The following is a 22,433-nucleotide window of genomic DNA, read 5'->3' as shown; positions in this document are numbered from 1 at the left end:
TTATACAGAGCCGTGTGCCGGTTAAGATAGGTTTTTGATCGATTCAATGCCTAAGCACTGTCATATTTCGAAGTCCTACCGAACGCCAATCAAAATGCTCTGTATCACTGTTTCTATTGATTCTCCGTTTGTTTTCCTTTCCGTCCATTTCATCATTTCCATTATCTTCCTCACCCATATCTCCAAAAAGTGCTTGCAATCTTGCTTCAGCGATCAAGTTTCCCAGTTGTACTTTCCCATGCTCCAAATAACGTTCTGTCCTCACTGGTCTTTCCTTTACATCTTTAGGTAAGGTTACTGTCATCAGCTATCTCCCCAAGAGAGATGCCGTGACAGTTACTTTAAATGAGAAATCCGCTAATGTGCACGGAAAATGCAGGGGTTTTAGTATAACAATCATTCGTCTTAATCGATATTCGAAGCCGGACCCTCTATTTCCAGGGGAGTTCTTTAAACAATTCTTCAAATAAAAATAATCACCTTTGTTTTTAAACGCTGGTTTTAGTCTCGTGAACTTAGCCGCAATACACATATCTGTTCCGTTAAATCCCCAAGAAATTTACACCGCATGATGTCACCTCCGTAACTTAATTGATTTAAGATCTGGGCCAGAAAACTAAGGGATCTGGGTTCGAATCCAGGACAAGGAGAATTATATTCAAACTTTTATTATTTCTTAACTTTCTCCGCTTTGTAAAAAGCTCCTCCACACAATTAAATACTTCTCTTTAAGTCCGTAGTCCTACGCAATAATAACCGTGAATATATTTACAATAGTAGAGAACAAGATAAATGGATAAATTATTAAAAATAGGGTTTAGACAGTCCTATATTCAAAACTGACGTATTTCGTCAGATGGACATCCTCTAGTTTGCTTTTTCATCATTCATTTCTAGTGCTTTCCAACCGCCATATTATCATTCAAAAACATTGTTTTCTTCCTCTTTCTTACCCAATATATTTTCCCTCCTATCACGTCCTTGAGTACCCAGATACCTTTTCATATTTCATCCACCCACTTTTACTTCCTCGTTTTCTTCCTCTCTTCGTCCGTCACGTGTACGACCTTGTCGTTAGTTTACTATCAGTTGTTACAAAGGAAGGCGATCGACAGCTGAGGTTATTTGCGCTATTAGGAATGATAGGTAGGTAAAGTTGAAGAGGATATTCAGAGAATAGAGTAAGGGTGGCGATAAACCCGGCGTGAGAATTAGGCTACTCTTTAGCGATAGGCCCCAAAGGGTCACACAGTTTAACATCCCATCCGACCTACGGCACACTCAGCTTAAAGTACCATCCATGATGTACCATTAGTGCAGATCGGGATAACACTGTAAAATCCAGTCACCACCAGGATTCGAACCCTTAGAATGGGAAGTCAGTATAAAGGTATCAACTCTATATGTATATTTCATTGTGCTTCTGTAGTTCTAAATTATTTTCTCCTCTCCTCTTCATAACCAAATCTCAAACGCCTCCAATCGCTTATGTAAAAAAGTGAATAAAAGCATTCAAATGCCGATATTCCCTAAAAATGGGTGGAATTGAATAACAAAATAGTTATTGAACCTGAAAGAAAATAAAACAAATTTTTATAAAGTTATAATAAATTTACAGACGATTGGAGATAAAAAAATCACAACGAATGTAACTTTTAGACCTCCGTGGCAGAGGGTAAAGCTCTCGCCAGGTAATCCATTTGTCGTGAGATCGCTTCACTCTTAGGTATGCTCTTTTTCATTCGCGTAGTACTTGGCTCTTGTGAACGTCCTTGTCACCATTTCAGGCGAAATCAGTTTTTGGATGAGCTTAATTAAAAATTTAATTCCTGAGAGTGCAAGTTTTTAAGTCGCACTCGCTCCAATAGACGGTCAGGTAAACTTGTAAATTTAACTCAATCCCCCAAATTAAACTGAATGGCATCAATACATCTTTATGATAAACTGTGATGACGAAAGCAATTATTAACCCCTTTGGGAGTTTTTTTCTCACCCTGTCTGATGCTAAGGCCTTGAAAACGATTTTTACGGAGAGATAATAAATAATATCAATATACGTACGCCAGCCGGAGAAACTGGATTTCTTTGGTATTAATGCCCTCGGACGGATGAATGACCCGAAAACTTCAGGTTCTCCCAGTCGCAGTAAATCTCGTCCCATAGAAAGTTTTTCTCCAAGTGTGAGATGTGGAATCCTGTCAAGTGAGCTCGATTTTTCTCCAGTACATAAAAAAAGGATGATTTGATGAGCCCTCACTTATAAAGGTCACGGGCCGTACTGGCACTGTGGACTGGTTCTAGTTAGCAGACAGCTTTCTCGAGGATTTTCATTTTTCTATGCTGACTGGGAAAGGCTTGGGGTAGTACGTGAAGTTATCATTAGATTTTCAGCCACTTTTTACTCTGTTATTTTGTTTTAAAACATTGGTCTTTGAGAGTCTTTACTGAAAAGAAAAATGGACTCAGAGTCTTTTAATTGGCGATGGAATGTATGAAACTGTGATAGAGAGGTGAATGCTTTAGGCTAAATGCATAAAACGTTGGAGGAGAAATGCAATAGCCATGTTGAACCGAATGGAGTTAGAGAATGTAAAAAAAACGAAGAAGGGTTCATTTTAGTTTAAACAGTGTAAGGTTTTTCAGACGAGGCTTAGAAATGTAGCGATGGTTAGTCTGGTCTGTACATTTAAAAACTACCTCAAACTGTAGACTAGAAATGTAAGAGTACTTGTCCTTGAAATTTTTGCTCAACTCTCTATCAAGTAAAAGTGGAGACAGTGCACACGCAGAGACAGCAAATAGAGAAGAAATACCTTGAGTAATAATGACAAAATTAATTTTTTACACGTTCTGGAAGAATAATTTTTTCTAGTATCAAAAATCGTAATCTTAGAATTTTGAAAATACTTCCATTCATATGATGATTCAAACATTTAATATTTATTAATTTTCTGTATAAGTACTTAGACAACATATTCAGATTAGGGTATCGAAACTCCAATGGCATTTAAAGCTCAAACTAATGGCGTTTTTTTCATTCTAATCATATTGGGTTGCTGATGAAAAATTTAAAATTCTAATTCCTTTCAATGTAGCCTGAGAGAACTTTACTTCCGATTAGAAAGCTAAATCTCTTCCATAGGTGTACCTGTTTTGAAGAAAAAAAATCTAAAAAATAGAAAAAGAAGTCTATAGATCATTATTTATAAATTTCTAACTTCCCATCGAGATAGGCGCATTTGTGAGTCCCGACACTTGGGAGAAAGCAATTTCAATAGTTTCATAATTCGCAGGGCGACTCCCGAAGTCTCTTCTGCGTCTGTCTGACCTTTTGGTCGTCATTTTGAAACTACTCCGTAATACCCACAATTCGCGCCCTCCTATGGAGAGCCCAATCGATCTTCATTTCCCAACCACTCCCTTTCCTTTCCACTCCCTCGTCGAAGTCTCCAAATAAAGTTCCTGCCCCAGCCACGCACTCCATTCACAATCTTTTCCATTCACGTCCGCCCCTCCTCCGTCCGTCCCGCTAAACCCCCCTTGCCCCCTTCAACCCCTCGGGAGCGAATCCCCGCGCCTTCCACCCCCCCCCGCCTCTCTCGCGCCAGTTTCCACTTTTCGGAGCCCTCGTTTCTCCAGAATCGACGACTCCCAAGTTGAGCCCGTTTTAGTGTTGGTGGCTGCGTACGAGTGGGAAAGTGCGTGCTAGTGATCATCACGCTTCAGCCGCGAATCCGACCTTTCGAATCGGGGTCAACGAATTTCATTCCAATTCGACAGAATGTGCATAAAAATAAAACCACGGGTAATCAAACTGAAGGTTGATTTGACAGAGGTGTGAGGGACCGGGAGTGACATTCAAGGAAGGCCTGGTGGAGAAATTCACTCTTTCTCCTGATGAATTTAAAATTTCTGTATTAAAATTTGTACAAATGTACGCTACATTAAAAGCGAGCGAGTATACATGATTTATAAAAAGTACAAGCATCTCATTTTTCACAACACCCTGAAAGCCAACGATAGGGCACGTGGCGGAGGGTGTTAGGATACGAACCATGTATGAATTAAATTGCCATTCGCAAATAAATATAAATATACATTTACAGTTGCAAAAATACACTGACGGACACAACTACATGCATAGATACATCATTTAATGATGTGAGAGTTTGAGCAAAACTGTTTAATTCTTTTTTTAATTAAAATTTTAGGGGTGATTAAGTTTGATTTTCTTACGGCAGTGTAACGTTTGAGGTACAAACGAATTTTTTAAATCTCCCTGTGGTGATATCTATCACTATAATTTCACACCGATTTCAATCCGCCAGGTAACATGGGACATTGATACCTCGCGCCCTGTACCGTTTTTGAGTATATAGCTCTCTACAGATCAGAAATATGGAACTTTGGAAAAGAGGATCAGCGAAGAATAGAAGATTTAAAAAAATGGTACTTGAGGAAATTGCTGAAGATTAAATGGACGGTTAAAGTGAGGAACGAGGAAGTAGTATTTAGAATAGCGGAAGAGAAAAGTAACATATGAAAAACTACGGCGAAGAAGAGCCAAATGGATTGGACACACCCTGAGGTACAATGTATTAGTTACGAGCAGAGAAAATTGAAGAGAAGATACCGAGAGTAAGACTAAATAACAAGTACATCAAATTAAAATCAAGTTAAAATTAAATTTAAAAGGGCGTAAAACAGAGGAGCTGTCAGGGGGCAATGGCAAATAAACACTGCATAGAGAAGAACGGAGGACTTCAGTAAATCAATCTTAGCATAGAAATACTGATGAACGATGATGACCTGTTTACCGGTACCTTAACAGTTTCTACAAACAAGTATAGTGAATTTTCTCTGAAATAATTCCGATTACTTTCATAGCATTAAGTGAAATCTATGGAAAACAATTCGACATTAAGAGGAATTAGGCGAGTGCGCGCCAGGTTAAGGACGAGATACCCTTTAAGGCTTTTCCTAATAATCTTGACCCCCCACGGGCAAAAATTGAAACAGTGCGTGGTGCCTTCGCACGGGTAATGGCACGATCATCGGCCGGGGGTTGTTCCCCTCACGACTCGGAACGGGCGGCGGTGAAGGGAAGCCGTCGGGAGGTGCTTGAGGGACGATTTCGACAGGAATGCGGGTCGCAAGTCAAACGATCGCGGGGGGCGGGGGAGGGGGTCTTGGGACTTTGATATCGTCAATGTCGGAGTGAGAGGGTGGAGAAGGGCGAAAGGCCTCTTTACCTCTCCAATCTCAGCGAAGAGAAATTATCGTTCCCCTTAAGTTTCCCGAAATGCAGGTCATCGTCATTAGCCTTCGGTCTAAAGATCGATAACTTCGGCTTCGTACTTTTTCTACCCAATGCGCTGCTGAGCATGACCCATTAAATCCCCTGAAATCTTTTCCCGTGTAAAAATATTAAGTAGAAGGCATATTTTTGAGATATCAAATTTTGTCATCCTATTTGTAAGAGCTAGAATCTCATGAATGCGTTAGACTATGGGTAGCGGACAAGAGGCTGGGGGAACATGTGCACGCAAACCGTGCCGTCAAAGCATATTCACTTTGCCCTCCCTTTAAATTTCCATTTTCTTCAAACTCCTCTCTTCTTACCCTTTTCCTTGTTCCTTCCTCTTAAGAATGACTTTTCAAAAGTATTTTTCCACCTTCTATTCTCTCTGGTATTCCAAATTACATGTATCATCCTTTCAATCTCTTGAGAACCACTTTAATAGCTTTAGTTTTGCGTACGTGTAGTTTTTATGAATCAAATGTAGGTGGTAGTTGATATGATGATAATGTTTTTGATTATAGTTACTTTAAGTAAAATCAGTGCATTTAAAACTGAATGCAATTCATAATTTCAGCAAATGTAAATTCAAATAAACTGCGGGAAGTGTCACGACAGTAACTTTTAACGCAGTCATACGCGAATGCTCATTTTTATGCATAAAATCATTCGCCTTGTAGGTGGCGGTCACGTGCGGCGTGCCATTTAACTCAAATAGGTAACTTTTGCTATCCTGATGTGGATTAATTAGTTAGAATTACGCCAGTCGACGTAGCAATGCATAATCCACTACGGTGACGGTAGGACCTGAAACGACGGACCCTGTCGAACTGAAATGGAGACTTGAATGGGTGTAATGTGGTGATTGCAGATTGGCCAATGGTGCTCCCGTATGGGCTGAGCGAGGTTTCCTCGTCAAATGAGACTTGGCTGACGCGACGTCATCGGTAGCAATTCGCGCGCCCGCAGCGACACCTCGAGACCTCAATCTGTCCTTCTGCAGAGTGACTGCCAATCCCCCTCTCTCCTTACACGCCGCACCTCCTGCTGCCCCACTGTATGTACCTACCATCCTACCCCACTCACGAACCCTTCCCCCCGCAAGTCTCACTATCGCAGCCTTCGTCCATCCTCCGGCAAAGTAGTGGCCGAAGGAGAAGGAGCGATACGCAGAAACTGTGCATACACGTACACATCTGGAGAAAGCATACCGTCTCCCGCACCAAAGACGGCCGTTTTCCGTTGATCAGGAGAAATAAGGAAAGCAGTGACTCGAAGTCGAATTAGTGGAAAGGGCTTTTATTTTTAGCGAAGTGAAGTATTCCGAGGTCCGAGGGTTCCACATGCCACTATTCTCTACGAGCCATCAAAAGACATTAGGGCCAGAGACATGAATCATACGCAGAGACATCCATGGGTGCTTATTAATGCGTGATGTTGCCTCTCAGAAGAAGGCTAATTTTTTATCACTTTTTTTATTACGCTTCCTCGCTGGCTCAAGTGAGCATCGGCCCGGCAAGTCGGAAGATCCGGTGTTCAAGTCCCGGTCAAGAAAATATTTTTGCGCTGGTAGTCTGCTCGATTCTGCCTTCCCCAACTATACTTTGTACGTCTTTTATATACAGGTATGTTCCTATACCTTTTCCTTACATTTATTTCCATGTGAATATGTGAATAATATTTGTTTGCCAAATGATAGGTTTTCGTGTTTCAATGTATGTGTGTGTGTGTATATACACATATATATATATATATATATATATATATATATATATATATATATATATATATATATATATATATATATATATATATATATACACACACACATAAATATATGCGTATATTTAGGAGAACGATTATAAGAAATTACCAAGATAAATTATGACCAAAATGGCTCATATGAATGTACCAATCATGCAACCAATCACGGGTTTAAAATATAAATTGAAAAAAAGGGATCTATATAAAATGATTGCATCGCGAACTTTTCCGTTTAAAAGTAACTCCTCAAAGCTCAGTAAACAGTACAATATTGTCGTCTTTTCCAAAATAATGCTTATAATTTTTACTATCTACATTCTACCGATGAAATTAAAATTTATCTGGCATTAGTAATTGCCTCTAATAATTAACACTATTTCCGCCGCGAATCGGGAAAAAAGAATCCTCTAAAAAATATTACTTTCAAAACAGGATGGCTTCTTAATTTTTTCGGTAATCCATTTTCTCGTCACTGTAATTTGATTTATTCAATGAGTGACAAGAATCATAGAAGAAAATGTCAACTATCCTGAATTTTTATGATACCTTCAAAATGAAATATTAGTTAATATTGAGTCCTTCTGAACATCTGTCCCGAGAGGGTAAAAGTAATTCAATTAGAAATTGGCAAAGAGAAACTTTTAACAACGCTGACACAAAATGCTGCTACCCCAAATGATGTAGGTATTCTTTTATCGTCAATCTATATGCTAAATAAACGAGATAAGAGGAGAAATTATACCTTTCATCTCACCAACGTATGACCATATCAAAATCCTTTGACACCGCTGAAAGTCTTGGAAAAATTTAATATATTTCCTAAATGAATCATGTTTCCTTCCATTATGTATGTTTCTACTCAAGCGCAGTGTATTTCAATGATTTTTCCTGAAATACCACGATTAAATAATGCATTTAATGTTTAAAGTTATACAAATTCAATTCTTCACATTTTACACCATTGCCAAAAATTCTTATCCTCAAAACAGGAATTCTTAATAATTTGTGAATGAAATGCTTCACTGTTATCACTTGTGAGGCAGTTTTCATATTCTTGCAACCATCCAATCGAATACAATCATGGATCTAAAATGTTTCTCTGATTTCAACGGAAGAGCAAGCTAAAGTAAAATGACGTTTTCCCTTCAACAACGGTGACAAATCTGGCTTCACCACAATACCACTTCACCAAAAGCAAACTCTCATTCTAAGTGCCAAAATGCTGAAAGACAGCAAATAGTTCTCTTCAATAAATATTATTGTTGGTAGGATATACTGCCTGAAGGGGTAGAATCCCCCCCCCCAATTATGCTAACGGCTTTGAGTTTTCAATGCCATTACAAATGAGAATGCTTCTAAAATAAAGGAAAAATATTTTCCGAGGGTTTCGTTCTCGGTGAGTCCGATGGGTTTTGCGTTTGACTTATATAAAATACAGTCACAATGTTTTAAAAGTCAGCGTCGAAAGTAGGAAAACAACTCAAAAGTTGTGATTGCGTTGAAACTACGAGCGTAAATTAAGCGTCATTTAAAGAAAAATACGTTCACAACAGGAAATATTAAATAGGAGTTCAAGAAACAAATTGAATTTCCCTAATGGAATTGAATACATTGTGTTATATGTAGAAATCATTGGCAAAGAGTGGGACCAATCTGCAAGAACAACATTTCAAACAAAAATTTATTTCATTCAAGATAATTCGCCGTGGAGTCTCCTGTTCATTTACAATGTACTTCCAAAAAACTGTCAGTAACTTTTCATTGGTGGTAATAGAGCGATCGGAAATTGCCACAGTGGACAATCCAAGACTTTTGAAATACTACCTTGATCAAAAATTTCCCGGAATTTATTCAGAAAATTAAAAATACAAGTTTATTCATCTAAATCTATATTGTCCCCTTCAAAGTAATCCCCATCGACTGCAACACACTTATGCCAGCGCTTGATCCAATCCTCGAAACATTTTTTATATTCGGTTTTCGGTATGTCCATCAGTGCTTCCTGCGATTTTTCCATTACTTCCTCTCGGCTGCTAAAACGCGTTCCCCGTAATGGTTTTTTAACTCGATTGAACAGAAAGAAGTCACAGGGAGCCAAATCAGGTGAATTCGGTGGCTGTTGGATGGTATTTGTTGCATTTTTCGTCAAAAAATTACGAATAATGATAGCACTGTGCGACGGTGCGTTATCATGGTGCAAAATCCACGAGTTTTCTGCCCACATTTCTGGTCTCTTTCGGCGAATTGCTTCACGCAAACGTCTCATAACGCCCAAATAATACTCTTTGTTTACTGTCTGGCCTTCTGGCAAAAATTCATGATGCACTACACCGTTGTAATCCATGAAAACCGTCAGCATTGCCTTCTTTTTTGACTGAAAACGACGTGGTTTTTTTGGTCTCGGCTCATTTGGTGAACGCCATTCACTTGCCTGATGTCTGGATTGCGTGTCGTACTCATAAACCCACGTCTCGTCTCCAGTAATGATCCTTTTGATGAATGTGGGATCGGATTCAGCCTCGCAAATCATGTCTTTTGCGACGTCAACACGGTCTCTTTTTGCATGAAATTGAGGTCTTTACTTTGCTGCTACACGACGGAAACCCAAATCATTAACCACAATGTCTTGGGCGGATCCATAGGCAATGTTCAAGTCCTCCGCTATTTCTCTGATGGTTAATTTGCGGTTATTGACCAACATTTCTTTTACTTTATCAATTTTTTCACCGACTTTCGATGTCGATGGTCTGCCACTGCGTTCATCATCTTCGATTGACTCACGACCACTTCTGAACCGCTCGTGCCACTGGTAAACGACCGTTTTTTTTAGAGAATCGTTGCCGAAACACTTTTCCAACATTTCCAACGTCCGTGCGCCACTAAATCCGTTTTTTACGCAAAATTTTATACAAGTTCGTTGTTGCAAATTTAAATCCATTTCTGCAATTGTAAAAAATCGCCAACACACACAGAGATAGATGTACTCTTGGCTACGTAACTTTTGCAAATGTCAAGTTATGACACTAAGATTTAAAGGGAATATCAACAACAGATGTACCAATTTAACAAAAAAAACAGAACTCAAATCGGAACGATGGGAGCGCCACACGGTGGTTATTCCGGGAACGTTTTGATCAAGGTAGTAGATGGAATCGGTTCTCGGACAGACGAGCGATATCAATTACTGAGACAATCGGTTAAACAGTTGATTAGCTCATTTTTAGGAGATCAGTTAGCCAGTTATGCATTAATTTTTAATTAAGAAAAATACTTCATGGCATACTGAAAAACCATAATTCACTCAAGATAACTTCAAATTAAATTTCACCCGTTCTGACCGTCCCATCAACCAGAAACTAGCCATAGTTTATAATATTACCAGAAAAAGCTAGTCGCTACTTGAATTTATTTTTTATGAAATTTAACTCAATGGTTATTGGATTAAATATGCATATTAAATACATATAATAGGTTATATCAATTCTCTACACAAACCCTGTCCACATGACTTGCTTATGACTTAAAATTAATTCCTTTTTTGGTTTACTAGTATAATGATTCAAGTTGCATGATGCTTTGAGTATTTAAGAGCCAAGTTATGCGGGGCTTAAGATTGGTGGCCGATATTGAGAACCCGAATGCATCACAAACCCTGACTTGACTGATAGACTATGCTTTTTGGTTGTCCTAGAGATAGCTCTTGGAGCCGAAGTGATTTTAACGTGCAATCTCCACTTTTGAATAGTTTTAAGAAGGACTTAAAAATAAACCATATACTCGTAGTTATTGCCGCAATAAAATTAATAAATCTCAAACCTCCGTTTCACCATCATCATAAATGGCACCTATTTGTTCTGCTCATTTGATTTCATCGCCAGCAATCGATCACCACGCTCGAAGCGAACTTGAGGCATTCGATTTTCTCTCAACTGTCAATTCGAATCCGCATCCTTTCGTCGAGAAAGCTGTTTATCGCAGAGCAAGAGGAAAAAGACTTCGATGCTATAAATAGATAGAACGGTGGTGCTCCACGAAGGCGCATAAATCACCAAGAGGAGAGGAACCCCACGGCCGTCGATGGAGGAAGAGGAGGTGGTGGTGCCCTTCTCCCTCCCACCCCCTCAGGAAGGGTGGGTAAGATGGGCGGGATACTGGAATAGGGGGGGGAAGGGATGCAAAGGGAGGAGTGCGTGTTTGGAGGTGAAAGAGCCAAGGCTGATCTCTGGCACTATATAGGGAGAGGGGTTGTAGGTTGAGGAAAGAGTCGAGGTGGGTAGGGGGAAGTGGAGGAATAGGGTGGGGTTGGCGGGAAGTGAAGGAGGAGGGGCAGAGGCACCCGAGATGACTCCTATCGGATGCATGAAGGCGATTGCGACACGCGGCCGTGTCGAAAGAGAATCCGATGAGGTGGATGGGAGACGGGGGTGGCCTATGCGGTGGGGCGGAGGAGGAGGAGGATATAGACAGAGAGGCCCCTAGTAGAGGAGGAGGGAAGGGGCGTGGGAAACGCTGTCGGCGAGAGAGAGAGACGTTTTGGTCGTGTGAGAATGAACCACCAAGAGGTAGAGAGAGAGAGAGAGAGTGAGTTTCCTTTCATTTTTCACTCTCTCTCTCTCCCCCACGACAAGAGTAAAATCTCGCAGTTGAGTCTAAAGCTTGCTTCGCATTGGTTCCCAACCAATCGCTCCCTTTCGGTTCCGCTACGTGCTTTGAGATTCGAAATCCGGAGATGTTTTCCTCCTCCACCCAAACACCACTTCCCGCTTCCCACGGGTTGTCACTACGTGTTCCCAAACTCGATGATTCGTGTTCCATGAGGTTTGGAATTCGGGAGACGGTTGCTTTCCACGCGGAAGATGCCGCCGAATCTACTTCGACGATAGGAAACGATGGTGTATATTATTACAAGAAATCCATTCGAATGACAGCCTAAAATAAAAAAGAATTCCTGTCAGTTACAGGCCAATTTCTAAGTGTAAATGCTCGTTCTCACATCCTTCGTTTCCCTTAACGCGTGTCTGTTTGATTGAAAAATTCTTATCAATAAATTATTGTATGACCTGTACGGAATAGAAAGTTTCGATATCGCCATGACAAAAATTAAAAAATCATAATATTGATAAAAAGCTCACTAATTATCATCTTTGACATGACATCACTTATTAAAACTCGATATTTTCTCAGCAAAACGTTGCACGACTAATAATGGGCTAAGTTGAGAAAAGTAAATCAAAGAGGTATAACTAAATCAAGTACACGAAGAGAAATCATCAGTCTTTTGACGTTTGGACGAACTACTGTCTTTTTTACGACCTAAGATTCTCTGAACATAATAGTTGTCTCTTTTTCATGAACGTCTTCTTAGCTTAAATAACTTAAGTTACTCCTCGCATGATGTCAGTTGAACTTCTTCCATCCTGAGTTTATTGGGTGTTCAGCCAGATTTCACTTGCTCTAGTTTCACTCCTTGGATTGTGGTGTAAAAAAGTAAACTCATCATGAATAATGGTATTGTGTCTTCGTGTATCCAATGCAGCAAAGGAGTCAAACTTACGCTTGATTGGTAAACGGTAGAATCCTGCTATATTTCACTGAGACATCATTTTCAAAGTTTTATCGACTGTAATTACGCGCTACTTCTTACTCGATCGCTTTAACTACTTATGGACTTGGGCCCTTCAAAAACAGTTTTTGCCCACCTCATGCACATTTCCCTAGCCCCATTCAAATGGATCAAATTGAAAAATACGTATACTTTATGAAATCATTTCTTGAAAACTTTTCCCACGTCATCAGATCACACTATGACAACTCACAAACAGCGTCCATTCCATTATCGTAAAATTCCATAATAATTATTCCATAATCCTACCTTTTTGAAATCGTTTCATCCATGAATATTTATGGAAAGATCCATCTAACAAATTATTTGACTTTATTAAGCAAGTTAAGCGACTTATTGAGTCTAGTTCTATAATTCTATTTGATTATCCACTCAACATGTCTCTCCGCCATTTCCATACTTCTGCGTTCGTCCAAAAAATCTTTTTGGTATTTTATTTTTGACTACTTCCAGCCTTTCTATATTTTGTCCATTACATCGCATTAGCTCAAACTATACTGCTGATTTAAAAACTTATCACATCCATGGAATAAGAAGTTAAATTAATGGCACAAACTTAGCAGTTTTTTAAACAATCACTTTAGGCTAAGGGAGAAAATATCAGTGCTATAAATTGAGTAGTTTCAGGCGTGATGTGGTGGAATTCGACCAAAATAAAGAACAAAATTTTCCACTAGATAAGTTCAATAGCACGACCCGGTTTCGATAAATTACATAATTTTATCTTCACACTTTATTATCAGTGCTATGTTACATTTCAAAGGAGTAAAACTTGGAAAAAGAATAATGATCAACGCAATACGATTAATGAAAATATATTATTGTATCACTCTGAGTCTCAAGGAGATGTAATGATAGTTGCTCGCGAATTTTTCCGGATGAGGGAGAAGAATTTTATTCTCTTTACGCTGATGACGTGATGCGCGTGGGATTCACGTGGCCTACCGATGAAGACGCGTCGCATCGGTACTCCGTCAATTTATGCGATATCAGATGTGAGTCAACGCGAAGAGCCTTTTTGAGTGAAAGGAAATGCCGGGGAGTGCGAGGATGGCATGGGCTTTTAAGTTGGAGGGTGGGAGTTGGGAAGGGGCATTGGAATCCTGGCACCTGGCTGGAGTGAGGAGTGACAAAGAATGTCGCTGGTACAATGAAGTGCGATGACACCACCAATGCAAACAACCCAGGTTTCGACACGCGATAAAAAAAATCAGCACGAAGACGCGGCAAAAGCATACATGTGTGTGTGTATATATGTATATATATGTATATATATATATATATATATATATATTATATGTATATATATATACATATATATATATATACACACACACACACACATATATATATATATATATATATATATATATATATATATATATATATATATATATATATATATATATATATATATATATGATTTATATATATATATTTGATTTGATATATATATATACTATATATATATATATATATTTGATTGGAGAAATGAAATGGTGAAGAATGTGTTAAAGTAGAAGAGAGAATGTAGTGACAGAGGTCGTATTTTAACGGATTATCACAGTAAAAGGGCGTCTGAATTGAACAGTAAGCATGAGGACGGTCTTAAAAATAAAGAGAACATGGACAAAAGAGAGGGAGTAAAAATATTAATAGGTATACCTTTGAGGCCGGTCTGGTTAAATCCAAATATAAGCTAAGGTGAACGTTTACTTAAATTGGAGATTACTACAAATCTGATTTTATCAAAATATTTAAGATTGCTCATTAGAGAGAGTAAATTTTGTAACCTTAGCAAAACAGTCTGTCAGCTACTGATCTCTTTAACGGTCGGTATTGGACTTAAACATACTTAATTTAATTTAAGCTTAATTTTAACGAGTCATTCTAAAACCTAGTATGAGCGTCTTTTTTTCCTTTTATGTGACCCCTTAATGTTATTTCTGGCAGAAAAACTCCCCGAAGCATTTGACTTACCATAATTTTATTTTAACCCGCTGTCTTTCTTCTCTCCTTGCCACAGTGTCCGCACAGAAGAGGGAGGAACCTGAGGTCGACCCGTGCAAGGTCAAGGGTCGTCTGTCTCCGGACACCACCTACTGCGACAGGTACTGGGAGTGTGTCAGCGGTCAGCCTGAGCTCTACGACTGCCCCAACGGCCTCGTGTTCGCCGGGAAGCACAGGGGTGTGACGGAGGGATGCGACTACCCTTGGAGGGCAAACTACTGCGAGGGAAAGCAGTTCGCAAGTGAGTTTCGGGGCGGAACTTCTCACTCCATCTCATTCGGGGTTCGGTACTATCAGACTTGAGTGGTCGGAGTTTGGCAATGCCCCCACTACATACCATTCCCCTCTTCTCTCCCGACCCAAAACACCCCGCTGCTGATGACCTCAGGGCTTCACAAAAGCGGGACGAGGGGTCATAAAGGATTAAGAGGGCCCGTTTGAATTAAATTCATCCAAATTTTGTTTCGATTTTAATATTATTGTGGTCTCTTCTTCGTCTCTGGTGTATTGAAGTTTTCAACGCAAACTCTGTACTATTACGGAACGTTTATAGGTTTCTCTTTTGTTAGATTATCGTTAACCATCACTGAGCAACGACACGTCAGCACAGTAGTGGATCTAGAAATTCTCTAAGGAGTGGGCCAAATTTTGGAAATTTTGAGAAATAATTTCATAATTTTTTTCTCTACGAAGAAAGTTGACAAATTATGTTAATTTTGAAACTAGTCCAGCTAGTTTTGATACCACAGCGCACCCTTTAAAGGATAAATGTATGCAAGAGGGACGATATGTTATTTAAAAAGTAATGTCGGGAGTATAAGTAATTTGTACTTTCAATTTTATTTAAGCCAAAACTATTTCACAAATGGGGAGGGGAGATTGTCCCGATTGAATTCTCTTATGACCCGACTAAGGACGATAAACGTTTGAGAATAAAATAAATTGGCATAAAGAAGACGATAAACATAATGAGCAAACTGTAGAAACTCTGCAATCGGATCTAGTTTGCCATCAGTAGCCGAAGAATGTGGTGTAGGTGGTCAATATTTTGTAATAACTTTGGCATGAATTACAGTTTAAGTATTCTTAGATTTTATTGAAAAGATTATTTCGATTGAGGTTAAAATATATCATATAAAAAGGTGACTTCTCAAAACAATTTTTTCTTTAGTATTATATCGTTCAATGCTTAAGTTTTTGGGTAAACACTGAATGTACACCTCTCCATTTCTTTACTTCGCCTAACAAGGCAGAACCTGGCAACCAGTACTACAAAAAGCATTTCTTCTATTCCTCAAACTTTCTCCCATTTGTTTCATCTAACAATATTATCCTTTTCCTACGCCTTCCTTTCATTCTCAACCTTCTCCCCACTTATCACAGTCGTCAACATTCCATCGCAATTTGAAATGCTCTGCATCCACCTTTCCTGCCTCTTTTGGATTTCTCCCAATAATCCTCTCTTCCCTCCCATCATGCCTTGTGCCTCTTTGCTTACTTTTATCTCTGTCCTTTTTATCTTTTCCATCCTTTTCTATGCCCTCATCTCCTTTAAATATACGCTAACTATCTTGTTCCAACGACCAAGTTTCCGCGACGTGCAAAACATCGCTCAAAATCAAAGTTTTTACGATCTGTCCTTAACATTCTAACTCAACGTTCATGTCATCAACTCCCTCTTTCTTGTGAAAGCTTCTTTGCTTAACTAAATTCCTCATCTTCTTATCCGCTGCTACTTTTATCTTCTTGGATTCAAAACGTTCAAAGATGGATAAACTCTTCTTTCTGCTGTAGTTTTTGACCTAAAAATTTTAAACCTTTAGACTTTTAGCCATCATACGATGTAGTGATACGCTCATTTTTTAAGACTCTTTCACGAATGGGTTACAGTTTTGTCATGATATACACTTTCTGGTCGTGGTTAACGATATCCCCCCTCTCCGTTCAATCAGATGGACCCATCTCCACGGAGCATTGCGACTGGCTGTACGGCATCTTCGGGCATGAGACCTCTTGCACACGCTACTGGACATGCTGGAACGGTACCGCTACCGAACAGCTTTGCATTGGAGGACTCCTGTACAACGAGAACACCCACTCCTGCGATTGGCCCGAGAACGTGGACGGATGCCAGAAGCACCGTGAGTCTGTGGTTTATGACGCGACGCGACTGCGTCTCGCGGGGGGGTGGGGGTTGTGTGTGAAGGGGGAGAGGTTTATGTCTCCTCCCCCGAAGGTTGCAGGACCTCGATGATGACTGCCATGAAAATGAATTATGTATCCTCAATGTGTTTTCTCAATGGAATGGCTTGAGCTCGACTTCTATCGCTTTTTGTTTTGCCATTGTTTTGTGCGCCTGGGAATGGTGAGCTCACCCGGGGAGGGGGAACAAGTTAAGAGGCATAAATAACCGTTATAAATTCCTATGTAGTTGCGGTTTGCAGGAATGATCTTAACCTTGAGGATTTAAAAACCTCAAGAATTCAAGTGAAGAACGATTGTTTGCAGACAAGGTTTGGTGTTGTGAGCATTATATCTTTCGAGTCCTCCAAATGTACAAATTATTATTGATATTTATTTATTTATTTAACAGATTTTTACTGAGGTGATATTGAGATAATAGTAGTCCCTTCTTTCCCCTAACTCCTATACGTACATATAGTAAAGACAATTATAAAAAAACACCCAAGCCCTAGGTGGTAGAAAACCCACTTAGGCGGGAACAGAACCCACGACCTCTGAGTTGGTAGGCGAGGGAGTCAATCCGTTGCCACCGGGGCCAGAAAGAATGGTTAAAAAGACAATAAGAATGATTAAAATGGAATTTCCCAATGGCTCTTCTAGTGATCAATCTTTGACTGTCATAGAGTAATTCATTCCATTACTTTTTTAACAGAGGAAGTCATTCGAACAATGAATCAATTTGATTTTCCTTTTAAATAAAATTTTAGAGATCATTTAGTTTAGCAAGAAATGGTTTTGACATACCGCAAGTCTGATAATTTATGATTTTCAAGCCTCGCAACATATTCGATTAATAACCATAAACCTAAAATGAAATTACGAAGTAATCAGTGGAAAATATAATCTGATGACCTTTAATAGTTTTCAAACCCATAGTATGGTTTTAAAATAAAGTACAATTGAAAATAAAATGGCATAACCCCTTGAGAATAAATTTAAGCACGTATGTTTTGTGCTCTTGTCGAGTTTTTTAATTTAGCGCACGTCCCATAAATCTATCTCCAAATTTAAAAAAAACTTACACAAATGAGTGTGGCAATAACATCTATATGCGAAACATAATCGTTCAAAAACTTTAAAGTGGAAAGCCAAATTAACAAATTTCAAGTGAAAAATCTTCAGATATTATAATACGTGATGCCTAGCAACGTTGTCTACAATATAAAATTATTAGTGATGCTTTCTTTTGCCGGATAAATGTTGTACTAAATGTGTAATACGTCTCATAAAATTATATCGTGTTTACGAGTGATTAAATACAAAATTTCACGATTACCACCACAAAATGTCGTTTTGTGTCGTAACTTTAAAATTAATTTGTTTAGGTGGTATTTGTGGACGTTTGTCTTGAAATAAATACGTTGATCATGAAGCACCATCAAAATAACGAAGATATATATATATAGTTTTATAAACTATTTCACAAAATTTAATTCACGAGTAAGCATAATAATTTTGCTTTCAATACTTGACCGAACAAATGGAATGGAGCCGTGAAGGCATTAATTTCCCTCGCTTCAATTGGTGTTGCAGTCACTTTTTCATATAACTCTTAAGTGGTCCAGAACGGATTGTAACCGTGCTTAAAAAACTTTTTTCCCGGACACAGCTCTCTGCAACGACGACGCAAACGGTAACGTTCCACTCGGCAAGTCCTGCAACCGCTACTGGCAGTGCCAAGGAGGATACCCTCGCCTTCAGAGGTGCCCGGCCACCCTCGTCTTCGACAAGCGTTCCCTGAGGTGCGTCGTGCCACCCACCGAAGACTGCGAGGTTCCCACCACGCCCCCTCCCGAGGAGGAGGAGGAGGCCCCAAGGGGACGCGGCCAACAGCAGGGCGGCGGAAGGTTCGACGACGAAGAAGAGAACATCCCCCGACCCGGACAGGCTCCTGGCCCCAGGAGGCCCCAAGGAGGCGGCGGCGGTGGCTTCCAGGTCCCCCAGGGTGCCGTCCCACTGCCCCTGAGGCCCAAGCAGAACTCCGGAAGGAACTGAAGGCCTCTTCCATATTTCCCTTAATCAATCGATCAACAACACTCGCCCCCCCCTTCCAACATAAAAAAAGCCCAATCTCCCTTTCCACTCCCGCCCAAAAAACACAAACCATCCCATTGAGACATCGCTTAGATATCATCCATCCTCATCCGAGAAGTATAAGGCAAAATGAAAAAAAAAAACAAATTCATCCCGCATGGTGCACGCTAAATCCCGAAGCACTGGACTCTTTTGATGAAGATGAAGTTGGAGGGGATAATGTGTGCGTGAGGAACGCGTGTACTTTTAAAAAAAATGAAAATGGACTCGGTTCTAAAGGACACGAAACCTGAGGGTTTTATTATTTTTTTGTTGCCGCTCCGTTCTGTAAGGTATATTCAACAGCCCTTAGTCTTTTAAACATCCCTATCCCACTACAAACCCTTAGACGTCCCTTTATCATCTTTTGTGGACGCGGGAGCTCTCGTCTCTTATACTGTTTAGATTTTTGCCCCGTTAGCTCGTGAAATTCCATGGTGCAGGCCAGTTAAAGTTGTCAATTTACATAAATTTTCGTGCCTTAAATGTCGGCATCGCTTCAAAATTATTCTGAAGAATAAAATTAGGGCGATTCGGCGCTCAAATTATTACGTATCAGTCTTGATATTGCTCTGAAAGAATTTGTCGTTCATTGATTTCGTTATGCTGCACAATTGAGCCGTGAGATGACGCTGACAAACCTTCTCTTTCGTTTGAGGACCAATTGGAAAGAGGACATTATCAACGAGATACAGTAATTTTCAAGATGTAAACATTCACGTCCCAGACATCTCTGGGCATATTGTGCATTCGAAATGAAAGAGCTCCCGTGGATCACCCCACCTTCCCATGTAAATAGTTTTCAATGTTTCCCACGTAAAAAATGTCATTTTCGCGCATCTATAGTCGATTCGTTTCTTTACCTTATATTCTATCTTCCTTATAACAGGCAATTTTGTCTGCCATTTTATTTTTTTTGAACGGAAACAATGAACACTTTCCTGAGAGATTTATCGCATTACTTGATAACTTATCAATTATGTTAGTTGCAATTCCACACGGTATTTTTTTATTATTCCCGATAAATTTTTAACCTTCAGCAAACGACAAGGCGTTCTTTTTTTACATTGCATTGTCTACCGGAGGTTTAAACACGTGTCCTAAAGGGATTAAGACATTTCGGCAATGAAAGTCGAAGAACTCAATCGAAATTACGTCGAGCAAAAAATAAAATCAGATGTGGCAAAAGCTCGCCTTGTCGTATTGAACTCGTTAAAATTCATCGTGAAATATTTTTTTAATGTTTTACCATCCCAGAAACTACAATTCTGTAATTTAAAAGATTAAAAAAATAAATCTATTAATTGTTTTATTTATCCAGTTTGAATTGCATAAGCTGCTCATGGTGCTTGATATTATTTATTGTCCTTATGTTCTCAATATTGCGTAAGCATATCATTAAGTTGGTCTCAGCAGTGGTAGAATTTGAGGGCAATAAACGGTTCACCTTTCATTGTACACTGCCAGTATTTGGCAAGAGAAATGTTTTATTTCTGAATGAAAATTTACCAAGAGCAAAAGAAATTAGTTCAGGTCGAAAAATAGGTATTTCAAAATTAATAGTTATTTTTTTGTAATTTTCTACAAGCTACCCCTTTCGAATACGTCAGAACAACGGCAGGGATTCAGTTAGCGATACCTGGAGTTGTTAATAAGCTCTTAGCTTACAAGAAAAAGTCTAATGGCAGTGTTCAGTGAAGTTATAATGAACTGGCATATTATCTGGATTTGTATGGTATCGAATATTTTTTATGCTACTGTGTTTTTTTCAATTATTGATCGATTTGAAGTTAATGAGATGTTTGTGAATTAAAATTATGTCAGGATTTTGAGAATTTCGACTGAATCGCACATTTTTTTTAATATAGCAAAAATTAATCATTGTTTCATTTCTGTAGATATGGCTATGTTAAGATTTAATTTAAATTCATTGTATGACTGGATTAATTCCCATTCCATCAATATTTTGACCAGAACTGAGTCCAATTTTGTCCGCATTAGGAGTATCTAAGGACGATAATATATTGGAGACTGTGTTGTCATGTGTTGTGTTAATACAATGGTTGTTCATGTATGTACCATAAAAATAAAAATTTTCAATATAAAACCTTAAATAATTAAGAAAAGGATCAGCAAGTGTGCACACCTTATGTTTTTCTATAATACGTCACCTAATTAGACGAATGATGACAGCGCAAACACCAGTAAGTGACAGCAATGTTATACTTTAACCAATGGATGACAACTTGTCCCAACAAATAGAGTTTGCATTCATATAATTTCTTTGGACCATGGCGCCAGGAGAATCATCCTCTTCTGCGATCCCTGACGGCGATATCCAGAAGCAGAACATTATTACCTTTCTTTTATAGATTAGAACATCCTTATTCTAAAGGTGAGGGATGTATGTAGGTTTAATAATAAATGGGTCTATTATTCATTTAGCCGATTCAGTGAGAATTTTTAATCCTGTAATATGGATGATCGAAGAATTTCGTGTTTACAACCGTAAATAACCTTTCCACAACAGTTTTATTAAGTTAACCTCTCCCAAAAAATGCAATTTCAATCAAGAAAATCTTTCACATGACTGCTTTAACTCTAGTTGATCTCGGTATTTTTAAGTGGTACTATAGACAATTTTATTAAAATAGATCTTACTTTTCAAAATATAATTTTTTCATGATATTCTACCGATAAAGGTAGGGTTTCGTTGGACTCACGCTACTCAGCAGTACAGTCATAATTCTCTTGCCTCTCCGGACAAAACACAACCCGACATCAAACACTATATTAAGCCCTACTTCAATTTCGTATAACTCTTTCCTCCCCTTAATAAGTCCAACTTGCCTATACTATTCCTACCCCTTCCTCGTTTACGTAACGCTCTCCCTTCTACCACAGTCTTCAACACCCATTTGTCAGTCAAAATTATCTGCATCCATTTTTCGTGCCTTCGATTTCTCTCAAAAATCATCTCTCACCATGCCTGGTGTCCAATTAATCATGTGCGTTTTCTCTTCTGTCCGTTTCATCTTCTCCATCCTTAACTGCAAACTCACAACTCAAAAGTCTCCAATTGTATTGTCTTGTTTCAATTACCATTTTTCCGAACCGTAAAAAAACACAATTAATATGAAAGTTTTGCAGAACCTTTGCATAGCATTATTATTCAAAGTCTCTGCCATTTATTTCTTTCTCCTTGGGCCGATCTTTCTTTTTCTTAAATTGTCTTGGTAATACTTTCATTTTATTCTGTCGATCTTGGAGTCACTTTGACAAAGTAACTTATTTGATCTCAAGGAATTGATTTAGAAGAAATAGTATTTTTTAAATTTAAAGCCCCGATCGAAAATATTCAAAGCCTAAGGTAAGTAATTACAATTAGATAAATAGTATATATATATATATATATATATA

The 22,433-nt window shown here is 38.8% G+C and overlaps 1 protein-coding gene across 1 annotated transcript in view; it reads left to right on the top strand.

Annotated features, from left to right (window-relative positions):
* Positions 1 to 20,313, top strand: part of LOC139689118 (protein obstructor-E-like) — a 48,426-nt gene extending 28,113 nt beyond the window's left edge. Inside the window, exons 2-4 of the mRNA XM_071586288.1 lie at positions 14,713 to 14,937; positions 16,649 to 16,837; positions 18,550 to 20,313. Of these exons, the coding sequence (XP_071442389.1) occupies positions 14,713 to 14,937; positions 16,649 to 16,837; positions 18,550 to 18,935 (800 nt within the window). The 3' untranslated portion in view covers positions 18,936 to 20,313. The remainder of the gene's footprint in view (positions 1 to 14,712; positions 14,938 to 16,648; positions 16,838 to 18,549) is intronic.
* Positions 20,314 to 22,433: the final 2,120 nt, after the last annotated feature.

This window comes from Hetaerina americana, unplaced genomic scaffold (genome assembly GCF_022747635.1).
Source record: "Hetaerina americana unplaced genomic scaffold, ioHetAmer1.1.p SCAF_1, whole genome shotgun sequence".
Lineage (NCBI taxonomy): Eukaryota > Metazoa > Arthropoda > Insecta > Odonata > Calopterygidae > Hetaerina > Hetaerina americana.
This window is presented reverse-complemented; position numbering and strand designations above follow the sequence as displayed.